Here is a 15,330-nt window from a genome sequence, read left to right as displayed (position 1 = left end):
AACAAAACACATTTTCCTTTCAAATTCGATATACACACTAACTAAAAGCTTACAAAGATGAATGTTAGCCTAGGCTTAGCTGGGAGAGCAACTTTGTCGAGTGTTACAGTCACAGAGTGAGAAAACAAGCTTGATTGGCTTGAATGAAGGGGAAAAGGGATAGCATCAAAGATCGTTAATTGCGAAAGATGATCTTGCCCTAAGCACAAGTCCTTATTCGATAGCTCAAGGAGAGGTCTAACTCCCAATGTTTTTGTTTTTTTTTTTTAGATGAAACCTTTCCACAACATTTACATTTTAACTAACTTTTACATTTTTAACTAACTTATACTAACTTGTACATTTTTAACTAACTCATGAATTCCTTGTTCTTTTTAAGACAAAGGCATGACATCATGTAGACTAGATTTGACACAGTGCCTGAAATTGGCAAAACTTCACTTTAGCTTTTCCACCCTCAAAAAAAAGTGATGCAGTATAAGTTTTAAAATTTTTTATTCATAAGTGTTTTTACTTTTTTATAGAAATTACTTTGTTCTTGCTCTAATCTTGAGCAACTTGAGCTGTGGTTGTGGGTATAGTCTATAAGTTATATTTTAATTTTATTTAAAATATTAGTTGTTTTTTTTAATTGATAATTTATTTTAACAATATATTCATGTTCCAATTTGCAACTATGTTCTGGAAAAAAAAAAATCCTGTTCAATGGAAAAAAGTTTTTTTTTTTTTTTAACCCATACATCTCAAAATAACACATTTTGTAGCTATAATTGCAATACCGTGATACCGTGAAACCGCGGTATTTTTGCTCACGGTTATAGTACCGTCAAAATCTCATACCGGCACATGCCTACTTGGAGCAATAGCATATTTAATAAAAGTATAATAACGCCTCGGTCTCATAGAGCGCTTTTTAGGACACTCAAAGTACCCGGCTTCTACTACATTAGGACACAAAACTACAGTAACATAGTACACTCACCGCTGTCTTGCTTCCTTTTCTCCTCTTCTGCTTTTTTTTCTTTCTTTTGTCGCTTCCAGAAGGATAACTTCTCTTCATTTTGGATATACACCAATTTAAAAAAAAAAAAACGCCAAATCGCCACTCACTCTCACTCTGAGGCACGTGAGGGAAGGGGGGGGGGGTGTAGAGCGAGTGAAGGGGCCCCCTCAGGGAACTCAGACAAAGGCTTTCATTGGCAGCAGTAAAGTTGTGTGTGTTAAATCTGTTGGCCCTCTGGGGGCCCCTGCTGGCTGGGGGCCTTAGGCAATTGCCTGGTTTGCCCAATGGAACGGGACACCTCTTCACCCGTGGCGGCGCCAACCGTGCCCGTGCTTCCGGCTTCCGGGGCCTGAAGCGGGGAGACCCTTGCTCTCTCCCCGCGCCAAAAATACACGCGATCGCGATTGATGAGCTTGAATTGGCTGCAGTTACGACCTTGGGAACGCTCACTCTGGAACAAAACACGCTTTCACCAACATTGTAACAGCCGATGCCCACCAAAAATGACGTATTGTCCGGGTTATAAAATCGCACTAGCACCCCTCCCCGCACAGGGACAGGTCTGTGAAAGTGGCCAATCCGCTTCATTCTCGGGACATCTCTACATTCGTGAAAGCAATGACACGAGTAAATCCCGCGTCACCTTACACTGGAATTTCCCTGGATGTTTGTGTGAAAAGGGCGAGAGAATCGGAAAAATATGTGAATTTGCCCAATAGGGAATTTTGAAAACTGAACAAAATAGAAATACTTCAGAACTCTTGATCAATATTTCTCCATTTAGTCTCCTTGAATCTACTTGCGGTATCAATGGCTGTTTTGATTGTTATGCAGTCAAAATAATGATTTTAATTCATGTATTTTTCTTCTTGGCTCCTCCAGAGGCACTACGTCATCTCCGAAGGTCAAACGGAGCTGGACCCCAACAAGCCTTCGGGTCCCGCCAGCTCTAATCCCGGTGAACATTTAGAACCGCCGGCGAGCCAGCAAGCCACCACGCAGTACATCATCACCACCACCACCAACGGCAGCGGCACCAGCGAGGTCCACATCACAAAACCCTAAATTTCCGATTCTAATTGACGACCTCGTTAATAGCAATGAAAAATGAACTGAGAATGAACTGAGACTAAAAAGACACTCAAGTCATCAAAGGATGAAATGAAAACCAGCACAGTTTTATGTGTTTGTAAAGTGTTATTTTGTTGTTGTTGTTGTATCACACGCTGCTAGAAAACTCAATGAATGACAAGTCTCAAGTTATTTGTGGCTTTCCGAGCTTCCATCTCCTGCTATATTGGGAAGTAAGATTATTTTAATCTATTTAAACTAGCTACAAAAAAAATCTTTATTTGTGAAGTAAATCTGTGACTGAATATGTAAATATTACAGTTTACTGGCACGGTTGTTGTTTATAATTACAGAATGTTGTTTACAGTGTCCTCCACCATATCGAATGGAAGATTGATGTATTTTATTTAAAAAATATATATATATAAGCTTGAATTGTTTTAACACGGATTTCCAAGTTTCTTCATTTTAATTTAGTGAAAGGCTTAAAAGTTTCAAATTTCAACTCGACACAAGTTCAAAATCCACCTATTAAAAATCATAGCAATCGAACTAACTCATTCACCTATTGTATAATGTAATGCATAAAGCATGCTAGTTATAAACAATAGCAAATCAAACTTTATTTAAATGGTATTTGAAACAAAAAATGCAACAAAAAAAGTAGAGCAACAGCGCATACAATAAATATATACTATAGTAGCAATCATACAGAGTAGACTTCCGCCTGAGCTGCCAAATTCAAAGCACTGCTGTAGTTGGTTAAGCGGGCACTCCCTTTAAAGTGATTACGACACGAGAAAAAAAGTCTCAAATAGGATTATTATGTGAATTACAATCATATTTTGGGAAAATTCGACTATACAAAAATTTAGCAAAGCGCAGATGACGAGAAATTAGTCTTTTAATCTGCTGGTTAGCCACGCCTACCATTATAGGGCTCTAGCGTCCCCGACAGGTGGATGACGTCGGCGGAGTCACGATTTCATCTGATTTAGTATGCACCCCTTTGAGGGGGAATTATTCACAACGAGGAAAACACGACGAAGAGAGCCGCAAAATGTAATTGTTTCAGTCGCTCTACTCCAATATTTTTTACAAGATGTTCTTTTTATCCAAGTATTTTCCCCAATAGCTAAATAAATGGCTTGAGAAGGACGAGTCAGCCTGTTGAGGGTGAATTATTCAGAACGAGGAAAACGTGACGAAGAGAGCCGCAAAATGTCATTGTTTTAGTATCTCTACGCCAATATTTTTACAGGATATTATTTTTATCCAAGTATTTTTCCCCAATAGCTAAATAAATGGCATGGTCATGACAAATAACAGTCTTGTGCAAAATGGAATATGAAATAATAAAAATGCATTTATTCAAGACGGCATGGCAAAATTACTCCATAATGGTCAAAACTGTCGACTTCACCTTTACTGTTACACCTCCCGAACGATATTTTATGCCACCTAAATCGGGTTTATGTCATTTCCCTTCCCCGGCTTCGGAGAATGTAAACAAACCAAGAGGCGTGACAGCTAGCCAACATGCTAACCTGAACCGAGTGATGTTTCAAAGCCTTCGAAGCGGAGAATCACACATACAGTGCCTTGCAAAAGTATTCGGCCCCCTTGAACCTTGCAACCTTTCGCCACATTTCAGGCTTCAAACATAAAGATATAAAATTTTAATTTTTTGTCAAGAATCAACAACAAGTGGGACACAATCGTGAAGTGGAACAAAATTTATTGGATAATTTAAACTTTTTTAACAAAAAACTGAAAAGTGGGGCGTGCAATATTACTCGGCCCCCTTGCGTTAATACTTAGTAGCGCCACCTTTTGCTCCAATTACAGCTGCAAGTCGCTTGGGGTATGTTTCTATCAGTTTTGCACATCGAGAGACTGACATTTTTGCCCATTCTTCCTTGCAAAACATCTCGAGCTCAGTGAGGTTGGATGGAGAGTGTTTGTGAACAGCAGTCTTCAGCTCTTTCCACAGATTCTCGATTGGATTCAGGTCTGGACTTTGACTTGGCCATTCTAACACCTGGATACGTTTATTTTTTAACCATTCCATTGTAGATTTGGCTTTATGTTTTGGATCATTGTCCTGTTGGAAGATAAATCTCCGTCCCAGTCTCAGGTCTTGTGCAGATACCAACAGGTTTTCTTCCAGAATGTTCCTGTATTTGGCTGCATCCATCTTCCCGTCAATTTTAACCATCTTCCCTGTCCCTGCTGAAGAAAAGCAGGCCCAAACCATGATGCTGCCACCACCATGTTTGACAGTGGGGATGGTGTGTTCAGGGTGATGAGCTGTGTTGCTTTTACGCCAAACATATCGTTTTGCATTGTGGCCAAAAAGTTCAATTTTGGTTTCATCTGACCTGAGCACCTTCTTCCACATGTTTGGTGTGTCCCCCAGGTGGCTTGTGGCAAACTTTAAACGAGACTTTTTATGGATATCTTTGAGAAATGGCTTTCTTCTTGCCACTCTTCCATAAAAGCCAAATTTGTGCAGTGTACGACTGATTGTTGTCCATGGACAGACTCTCCCACCTCAGCTGTAGATCTCTGCAGTTCATCCAGAGTGATCATGGGCCTCTTGGCTGCATCTCTGATCAGTTTTCTCCTTGTTTGAGAAGAAAGTTTGGAAGGACGGCCGGGTCTTGGTAGACTTGCAGTGGTCTGATGCTCCTTCCATTTCAATATGATGGCTTGCACAGTGCTCCTTGAGATGTTTAAAGCTTGGGAAATCTTTTTGTATCCAAATCCGGCTTTAAACTTCTCCACAACAGTATCTCGGACCTGCCTGGTGTGTTCCTTGGTTTTCATAATGCTCTCTGTACTTTAAACAGAACCCTGAGACTATCACAGAGCAGGTGCATTTATACGGAGACTTGATTACACACAGGTGGATTCTATTTATCATCATCGGTCATTTAGGACAACATTGGATCATTCAGAGATCCTCACTGAACTTCTGGAGTGAGTTTGCTGCACTGAAAGTAAAGGGGCCGAATAATATTGCACGCCCCACTTTTCAGTTTTTTATTTGTTAAAAAAGTTTAAATTATCCAATAAATGTTGTTCCACTTCACGATTGTGTCCCACTTGTTGTTGATTCTTGACAAAAAAAATTAAATTTCATATCTTTATGTTTGAAGCCTGAAATGTGGCGAAAGGTTGCAAGGTTCAAGGGGGCCGAATACTTTTGCAAGGCACTGTAACTAGTCCGGATCATTTCACATGACGACTGGGTTGTCGTTTGTCTTTGCCGATCGGCAAACCGCCCGGCAGAGAGCAATTTACAGCTAGTTCCAAGGTACTATGGACAGGGGAGCTCACCGGGGAAGCAGCTGGACAATGACCGCTGCCAATCAATGACATGCCAATCCATGATCAAACGTAAGTAGTCCTTTAATTAAAGAAAGTTTGTACTGTTTACTTTGTAATCGCTGTATTCGCCGTTATTTTTAACTCAAAGTTGCAATTTCTGATCGGTCGGAAAATTTGACAACACCAGGCACTTGAATGAAGAGGGGAATAAGCTGGGTATACTAGTAGTGCTCTCCCGGCGGGGGGGTGCGACAAGCCGCCGGTCGTCGGCCGAGGGGACAAGGAGCATGTTACAAAATGCAAGCCACCTACATATTAAAATGATCCCACTGTTTGACAAAATACAAAACACGATATTTACTCACTTCTTCGTAAATCCCATGGTCCCACAGTAGTAGGGCTTGTTTTGGCCAATATCCACCGGTGAATGGGAACCTTTTGAAACCCCAAAAAGGCGCACACGCCTCTTCCTCCTACAGCAAGATTTTTCTGCAGCCGTTTGGCTGGCGTGATGCGAAAAATAAACGTATTAATCCGCAAAATCAGCTGAACCCTTAGTCCTTCTCATACAACAGTACGGCTGTATAGTGAAGAGGACTCCGTATACGTCACAGCGCCCTCTTTCTCAACTCGAGATTGTTGCCAGAAGTCACTCATTTTCATGGCGCATGATTCTAACCAGTGTTGTCAGTAACGCGTTAGTTAGTAACTTAGTAACTAGTTACTTTTTTCAGTAACGAGTAACGCGTCCATTTTTCTACACCAGTAATCTGATTAAAGTTGGTTTCCTTAGTGTCTCTGCGTTACTATTTTTTCATTGTAACGTATGTAAAATGAAGATTATTGTAGTCATGTATGAAGAGCATTTTGAATAGAAAATGCTAATGTAAAAGGTTCCCAGTACGTGTTTCCATGACAACCTCTTAGCTATTTCCTGTTTTGGTCTTATGTCACTTGAAGGCGTGGGCCAGGCGGGTGGACATTGGAGCTGAGTGTTGAAACTTTGTGAGGGAATGTTGATCTGTGGATATCCATGAATGAAGGTATTTTTCCTTCATTCTGGAGAGTATCAGCAAAAGGTTGGACTTCCTACATGCGCGGCTGTTTCGTAGCTTTGCTGTAGCAACGACGGGCAGTCATCGCTCCAAGTTGGCAGGCTTTGTTTGCATCATATGCGTGTTGCACATTTATGCCGTGAGGTGATGTGTTCGTTTAGAGTCTGTGGGATGTGTTGTAAGTCCGATTGAGTGTAAAGTGCTTAGTTCCCGCCACGTTTTGTGGCCAAATTGACCACGTGTGTGTTGAGAGGAGTACTTCCGGGTTGTGGACGCGCATCCGCGCCCACCACCACCTTTGCAATTTTGTGCAGTGAGTTTGCATTGTTTTACATTGGCACTGATATGCTGTTAACCATAAGCCGAAATTCATAAGTTTTGACATTAGGCTTAATCTTAGAGTTAGCGGGTTTTAATTGGTCGGTGGAGTTGATTTCAACAAATTCCAAGCAGTTTGTCAGATATTTGTTAGTTTCAGGGCTCCAGAATGGCTAAGCTAGCGCGAAATTCTGATATTCCCCTTTAAATTCAATCATCGGAAAGTCAATTACATGTGATGACATTTTTCTGTTGTCATTCTTATGTTGAGGTGGCAAAATGAGAAAAATGGGTAAAAATTAACTGACAGATTACTTTTAAAGTAACTTAGTTACTTTGATAATGAAGTAATCAGTAAAGTAACTGGATTACTTTTTTGAGGCGTAATCAGTAATTAAATTACTTTTTCAAGTAATCTGTGACAACACTGATTCTAACTAAATAAATATAGCGATCGCTCCCACTCACATCCAAGCGGTCCATTTAATTCGGGAGCATAAAATACAAAAACTAAAAAATAAACATGCTTTTACGTGTCACAGGCACTTTAAAGGAGCCTTATGTAAGATTTGCATTTCAATTATTTATTAGATAGCCCTAATATTTCAATAGAGATTTGCCCATTTTAAAAGACTATTTGCAACCACAAAAAGTTCTTGTTTTGATTCGGTGTTTACGACGCATGTCCCGCCCTCCTCCATCAGCCAATTACGGGATCAGTTTTTTGCCTTTGTCTGCTTTGCCACAGCTCTGTTGGCTATGTAAACTAATGTTATATGATCATTGCTAACATTAATGTGCAGTTTGATTGAAATGCAGCATTGTTATGATAGTGCAGCATTATTCTTTTTGGCCTCCAGTCTTACATATTCATTCATTCATCTTATAAACCGCCTATCCTCACGAGGGTCGCGGAGGTGCTAGGGTTGCCATCCAGGGCTCATAGAGTGAAGCAACCATTCATGCATACTGTCACATCTATGGTCAATCAATTTAGTGTTCAATCAGCCTACCAGGCATGTTTTTGGAATGTGGGAGAAAACTGGAGAAAGCCTACGGAGGCATGGGGAAAACATGCGAACTCCACACAGGGAGGCCAGAGACTGGATTGAATCAACAGTAGTGCAGCAACGATTAATCGATTAACTTGAGTTATTCGATTAGAAAAAAAGCTTCAAATTGAATTTTGCTGCTCCGAGTATTCGTTTAATTAAAGTGGAGTTGTAATAGTTTGTTTTGAAAGTGTTTGCATTTATTTTTATTAATTTGCAATTGGGTACACTGCCCTCTAAAGGCAACAGTGAATATGACATATTTACCATGGCTGAATCCAGCTGCTCCTTGTTAAGAGCAACATAAGGTCAGCTTTTGTTTGAGCTAATACAGTATGTGTTTTAATGCATTAATAATTTAGTTTATAGGTACAATTAGCCATTTTTTGTGGGAATATGTGAATGAACGATTTGTTTAGAGCGTTGTAAAAAAAGACGTTAACATTTTATAGCATTTAAGCTAGCGGACTCTTGCTATGCAAGTTAGCAAATGGTTCCTTTGTCGTACTTAGAGCTCATTTATTTATTTATGTATTATATACCGTTTGAGGCTGAGATCAGGATTTTATTTTTTTATGTTCCTAATCCAGTTACTCGATTTTTCGAACTAACTAGTTTGTAGATTAATCGACTACTAAAATAATTGATACCTGCAGTCCTCATCAACAGTCTCAGAACTGTTAGGACGTGCTAATACGTCTGCCATCGTGCCACCCTGCTTTCATAATGCTCCTGAAAATATGTAACAAGTTATTGGGAAATTCCTTGACCAAAATTTGACCTCATGACCCTAAAATTTAATCACCTTATGTACATATTACAAACATATCCTGCAAATTTGATGATCCTTTTATTCATTATTGGGTTATCCCAAAATTTTTTTTATGAACTCTGCAAACGTTGAACTAATGAAAATGTAATCACCGTCTCCGTTATAATCCAAACATATCCTGCAAATGTAATAATCCCTTTGTTTTTGAGTTATCACCACATTCCTTTTATGAGCTCTATGACCTTTGACCTTACTACCCCAAAATGTAATCACGTCTTCTGTTTCATATTACAAGTACGATTAAAGGTGTTAGCTTGAATTCTAGCAGGGCCGTCCCTAGGCATTTTGAGGGAAAAAAACAGCCTGAAAAATTTTGTCACTCTACGCTTTCAGAATGGTTTTAACATACCAGGAACATTTAAATAGCTCACATATGAAAAAATGTTTTGCCATTTTCAACCGAGACTGGATTAGCCGCCTGCTATTTTGAGACACATACGAGGCAGTCTGCACTTAAAGGTATGAAAGCACATTCATTGCACAAACAAGGACAAATAATGACAAGTGATTGAAATCATGGGTTCAAAACAATACTCTAAATTATCACCAAACAACAAACTAAATCACCTCACTAGCAACTCATAAAATAACAAACACTAACTGAATGAATAACTAGCACAGAACATGAAGTTAAATGTTATTGTGCTGCAATGCATGCTGGGAGGCATGAAGTATTTAGTAAGACAACAGTGTTGACAGCAGGTGGCAGCAGAGGTTGTCTCTCCCAAAGGAAGTGAGAGATTACATTGAGCAATGATGGCCAAATTAAGCTTCTTGAAGTAGTGGTTCATGGTGGTTCATTTGCTCTATAGCGCTATCAAGTGGTCATGAAGCCCAAAAGGCAAACAGTGTTGAGAATTCTATGGCTATTTAAGAAAATGATATGAATGTGCTTGTGTTACTGTATGAACAACAAGCAACAAGTGCTGTCAGGATAATTTGCTATTCATTTAGATTTAGAAACAATGGCTTCTACAGTGTTTTGGCGAAGTCTAAAATATTTTAAAAATATATATGGCGGAAAACTCTCAGGTGACTTGAAGTTCCGCCCTGAGACCCCAAATTTGGCCACATTTCAAGATTGTCCTATATGCACGTGTGATACATCATTGTAAAGCTTAAAATATCAATTTTTGGGGGGAAGCAAATTTTTGAACAGGAGGGCATTTAAAAAAAAAAAAAAAAATTTAAACAGCAAAACCCTAACTGGAGGCAAGAGCACGCGAGAGCAGAATTAAAGATGCCATGATTTTAACAAGATATTATCGGGTACTTACCTTGTTTCGATCCAAAAACTCCATGTAGTATGTATCACTGAGTGTCAAGACACAGATGTGAATGGTCACAGCTGGATTTTGGGGGGATTTTATGGGTGAAACATAGTAATATAACAAGGGTCGCGATGCAGAAATCGCAGACATCAAGGAGTGGTAGAGATGTTCTTTTCAATATATTCACCCTTTTAAATGTTTTTTAATTTTTCTTTGTTTGGATCTATTATTTATCATCTAACATATTGGGGAAAATGCAACAGTAACAAAAAACATACAATTAATCGATAGTTATACGGTAGATATCCGTGACTTTTTTTTTACAGATGCCATTTTTTTTCATTGTGACGTAATTTGTTTAAAAGTTTAAAATATGCGAGTGAATAATTTTGTAAAGACGTTTTTTTTTTTTTTTAACGAAACATTAGACATCAATTAATGATTCTAAGCTAAAAATAACATTTTGATTAATAAATATAATTACTTACCTTCTTTTTATGGCTGAGTTGAAACAAAAACAGTTGCGCGATTTTGTAAACGGGGATGTCCAGGGTGAAAGGGACAAACTAAAAATAGTCCGGGGGCTTAATGCGCCATGAATCTGCTATGGCAGCATATAGACATACAGTGGGGCAAATAAGTTTTAGTCAACCACCAATTGTGCAAGTTCTCCTACTTGAAAACATTAGAGAGGCCTGTAATTGTCAACATGGGTAAATCTCAACCATGAGAGACAGAATGTGAAAAAAAAAAAAAAAAAAACAGCAAATCATGATGATTCATCATGAATCATTGATAAATCAATGATTTTTAAAGAATTTATTTCCAAATTAGAGTGGAAAATAAGTATTTGGTCACCTACAAACAAGCAAGATTTCTGGCTGTCAAAGAGGTCTAACTTCTTCTAACGAGGCTCCACTCGTTACCTGTGTTAATGGCACCTGCTTTAACTCATTATCGGTATAAAAGACACCTGTCCACAACCTCAGTCAGTCACACTCCAAACTCCACTATGGCCAAGACCAAAGAGCTGTCGAAGGACACCAGAGACAAAATTGTAGACCTGCACCAGGCTGGGAAGACTGAATCTGCAATAGGTAAAATGCTTGGTGTAAAGAAATCAACTGTGGGAGCAATTATTAGAAAATGGAAGACATACTGTACAAGACCACTGATAATCTCCCTTGATCTGGAGCTCCATGCAAGATCTCACCCCGTGGCGTCAAAATGATAACAAGAACGGTGAGCAAAAATTCCAGAACCACACGGGGGGACCTAGTGAATGACCTACAGAGAGCTGTGACCACAGCAACTAAGGCTACTATCAGTAACGCAAAGCGCCGCCAGGGACTCAAATCCTGCACTGCCAGACGTGTCCCCCTGCTGAAGCCAGTACACGTCCAGGCCCGTCTGCGGTTCTTTAGAGAGCATTTGGATGATCCAGAAGAGGACCGGGAGATTGTTTTATGTTCAGATGAAACCAAAATAAAAGTTTTTGGTAGAAACACAGGTTCTCATGTTTGGAGGAGAAAGAATACTGAATTGCATCCGAAGAACACCATACCCACTATGAAGCATGGGGGTGGAAACATGCTTTGGGGCCGTTTTTCTGCAAAGGGACCAGGACGACTGATTTGTGTAAAGGAAAGAATGAAAGGGGCCATGTATCGAGAGATTTTGAGTGAAAATCTCCTTCCATCAGCAAGGGCATTGAAGATGAGACGTGGCTGGGTCTTTCAGCATGACAATGATCCCCAACACACAGCCAGGGCAACAAAGGAGTGGCTTCGTAAGAAGCATTTCAAGGTCCTGGAGTGGCCTAGCCAGTCTCCAGATCTCAACCCCATAGAAAATCTGTGGAGAGAGTTGAAATTCCGTGTTGCCCAACGACAGCCCCAAAACATCACTGCTCTAGAGGAGATCTGCATGGAGGAATGGGCCAAAATACCAGCAACACTGTATGAAAAGCTTGTGAAGAGTTACAGAAAACGTTTGGCCTCCGTTATTGCCAGCAAAGGGTACATAACAAAGTATTGAGATGAACTTTTGGTATTGACCAAATACTTATTTTTCACCATGATTTGCAAATAAATTCTTTAAAAATTAAACAATGTGATTTTCTGTTTTTTTTTCTTCCCCACATTCTGTCTCTCATGGTTGAGGTTTACCCATGTTGACAATTACAGGGCTCGCTAATATTTTCAAGTGGGAGAACTTGCACAATTAGTGGTTGACTAAATACTTATTTGCCCCACTGTATTGTTCTGTCAAGCACAACAGTTCTTTTGGCTTAAAATATAGCAATTTATTTTAAAGAGGAGTGCAAGGGCAGAAACTGCTTTTTCAGTCCTGTCTGTGTTTTCCGACATATTATAATATTTTATTGGGGGGGGGGTCCAAGCTACATGTCACCCAGGGCCGGACCTGAACGGAAGCATACGGACATGCAGAATCAAATACATAACCTCCACCTGTCGGTGAAAAACCTGAAAACCTACATACATATTGCATAGTGATTAATTGTGAGCTAATTCCAGCTCAAGGTATGAGTACGCGGGCAGGAAGTGGACATGTTGCTCTCAGAGGTGTGGCCTATCCATTAATCTCACGGTTAGTACCTGTTCTACAAGCTTGTCTGGTAAATCAAAAGTCTCTCGGAATGCCGTTCTAATTCTTTCCCCCTACTTTCTCAGAGCATGGCAACACGCCACCCATGCCTCAACTGATGCTAGGATCACACGGGGGTGTGCGGGCGGCCCTGCAACGGGCCCACCGATGGGGGCTGCAGGGGGAACCTTTTCAGAATAACCTGGAAAAGACGCACAGGTGAGTACGACTTCCTGGCTTTGACGCTGAAACTGTTTTGACGCACGTTAGACATGAAGTATCAGATTTTTTCATTATCTTTGTTGTTGTACAATATTAGTTAATAAATACAATAAAATACACAAGTCCCTTCACTTGAACAACCAAAAAGGGAATTAACTAAAGAAAAATAGGTTTTTTTTGCCCTTCCCACAAATCAATGATCAATCAATGAACAATTGGGCTGTATTACTGTTTTATAAATTTGATATGAGAAGCCACATGTGACTCTTCTAAAATAGTAAACACACATAGCCTACCTTTGCAACAACGATGGAGATGCCGTTTGATACGGTCATAATGTGCAGGTCCTGCACCCATCCGCAGCAAAACTGTTCGTAGCTTTGTAGCGATTTGTAATTTCGGAATCGCTGATAAGTTTAGTAACATACACCAAACAATAAATACAGCAGAATGTCCATTTTGCGTAGTTGTGGAAGCCCGTCGACATCTTTACTCCATTGGTCTTTGGCTTGCTCGTAAGGGTCAACATTGTTCACATCCTTAAGTTTGATCACATATCTGTTCTTCGCCTTAGTAACGAGTTTGTCTCTTTATCGAACTGTCAAGTTAAAGTTTAGTGTCCCGCGAGCCAGACCTGCTTCCAATATGGCTGCGTTGTCGTTAAATCTCACGTGATCCCCCATTCTGTGACGTAAACACTCGAGCCTAAAAGCGTACGTACTTCAGAGCCGGTGTTTTCACACACAAACCGGAACAGCGCATGCGGCAAACACACACATGCAAAACAGATGCAGAGGGATATGATGGCAGAGCATTCAGAAAAAAATATGTCCTTCACGAGGTGGAGCTATAAACACTATTTCAAGTTGGTCGAAATTAAAGGAAAGAATGTGCATGTAAAGTGTAACAGAGCAAAGCTTTTGTCGACATCTGTGGTAAGCAATTCAAATCTGTTTATTTTTGTTGCACTTCAAGTGTAGGATAAATCTGTTGCTGGTGAGGTGAAATAAATATTACAAGGTTGTATAACACAGCTACCTGTCTGTTCTTCTCTATTTAACTGACTCGAATACTGCTTAGAAAATTTCAAATTCTTTGACATACAACAACTTTTTAAAGTAACGGAAATAGTTACTTTCCCTGGTAACTAGTTACTTTTACTATAGAGTAATTCAGTTACTAACTCAGTTACTTTTTGGAAGAAGTAGTGAGTAACTATAACTAATTACTTTTTTAAGGTAACGTGCCTAACACTGGTAGTGAATGAGTTAAAGATTACCTGATATTTTAAAAATTGCTGCCACGGTCTCAAGGGTCTATTCTCAGGCTGCTTTTGTTTAACATCTACTGTATATGGCAGAAAACATAGACAAGTCTGAAAAAGCAGTTTCTGCTCTTGCACTCCTCTTTAAAAGAAACTGGAGTATTTTAAGCCAAAACAACTGTTGTGTTTGATAGAACAGTATGTCTATATGCTGCCATAGCAGATTCATGGCGCATTAAGGCCCCTGAACTATTTTTAATTTGTCCGTTTTATCCTGAAAACCCCCGTTTACAGACGTCACGCAACCGCTTTTGTTTCAACCTAGCTATAAAAAGAAGGTAATTATAATTATTATTCAAAATGTCTGTCATTTTTCATTTAGAATCATTAATTGATGTCTAAATTTTAGTTGAAAAAAAAAAAAATTATTCACTCGCATATTTTAAACTTTTAAATGAATTACGTCACAATGAAAAATGTGGCGTCTGTAAAAAAGTCACGGATATCTACCTCATAACTATTGCTTAATTGTATTTTTTTTTTTTGTTACTGTCGCATTTTCCCCGATATGTTAGATGATAAATAATCGATCCAAAGAAAGAAAAATTGAAAAATAACGTTTAAAACGGTAACTATATGAAAAAGAACATCTCAACCACTCCTTGTTGTCTGCGATTTCTGCATCGCGACCCTTGTTATATCACCATGTTTCCAGGGCTGCAGCTATCGAATATTTTAGTAGTCGATTAATCGATGGACTAGTTAGTTCGAATAATCGAGTAATCGGATAAGGAACATGAAAAATTAAAATACCTGAGCTGAGCCTCAAACGGTATTAAAATAAATAAATGAGGATCTATGTACAACAAAAGAACATTTGGCTAACTTACAAAGAAAAAGTCCGCTAGCTTAAATGCTATAAAACGCTAAAGTATTTTTATTTATTTATTTTTTTTTTTTGCAATGCCTTTTAACAAATTTTTCAGACACATATTCCCACAAAAAAAAAAAAAAAAAAAACGGCTAAATATACCTATAAACTAAATTATGAATGCATTAAAAAAACATTAGCTCAAAAAAAAACTTTATGTTGGTCTTAACAGGGAGCAGTTGGATTCAGCCATGTGAAAAGAGGCAGACCAGAAAGCAGTGTATCCAATCAAATCAATAAAACTAAATGCAAACACTTTCAAAATAAACCATTACAACGCCATTTTAATTAAACGAATACTCAAAGCAACAAAATTTAATTTGAATATTTTTTTTCTAATTGAATGCTCATGTTAATCGATTAATCGTTGC

General features: G+C 39.0%; 2 protein-coding genes across 11 annotated transcripts in view; both read left to right on the top strand.

The window, feature by feature from the left end:
* LOC130918041 (PR domain zinc finger protein 10-like) overlaps nucleotides 1-3,469 on the top strand; it is a 37,062-nt gene extending 33,593 nt beyond the window's left edge. For 5 of the 6 annotated variants that reach the window (XM_057839905.1, XM_057839901.1, XM_057839904.1 and 2 more), the window contains exon 24: nucleotides 1,886-3,466. In XM_057839905.1, coding sequence (XP_057695888.1) covers nucleotides 1,886-2,068 — 183 coding nt within the window. In that variant the 3' untranslated portion in view covers nucleotides 2,069-3,466. Of the gene's footprint in view, nucleotides 1-1,885 lie in introns of all 6 variants that reach the window. The other variant, XM_057839907.1, reaches the window with a different exon arrangement.
* Nucleotides 3,470-12,626: 9,157 nt separating this feature from the next.
* The window catches only part of LOC130918077 (uncharacterized), a 56,629-nt gene continuing 53,925 nt past the window's right edge, over nucleotides 12,627-15,330 (top strand). For all 5 annotated transcript variants that reach the window (XM_057839963.1, XM_057839964.1, XM_057839961.1 and 2 more), the window contains exon 1: nucleotides 12,627-12,761. In XM_057839963.1, coding sequence (XP_057695946.1) covers nucleotides 12,649-12,761 — 113 coding nt within the window. In that variant the 5' untranslated portion in view covers nucleotides 12,627-12,648. The remainder of the gene's footprint in view (nucleotides 12,762-15,330) is intronic.

Source organism: Corythoichthys intestinalis, chromosome 6 (genome assembly GCF_030265065.1).
Source record: "Corythoichthys intestinalis isolate RoL2023-P3 chromosome 6, ASM3026506v1, whole genome shotgun sequence".
Lineage (NCBI taxonomy): Eukaryota > Metazoa > Chordata > Actinopteri > Syngnathiformes > Syngnathidae > Corythoichthys > Corythoichthys intestinalis.
Note: the sequence above shows the minus strand (reverse complement) of the source record. Positions and strands in the feature narration are given on the sequence as shown.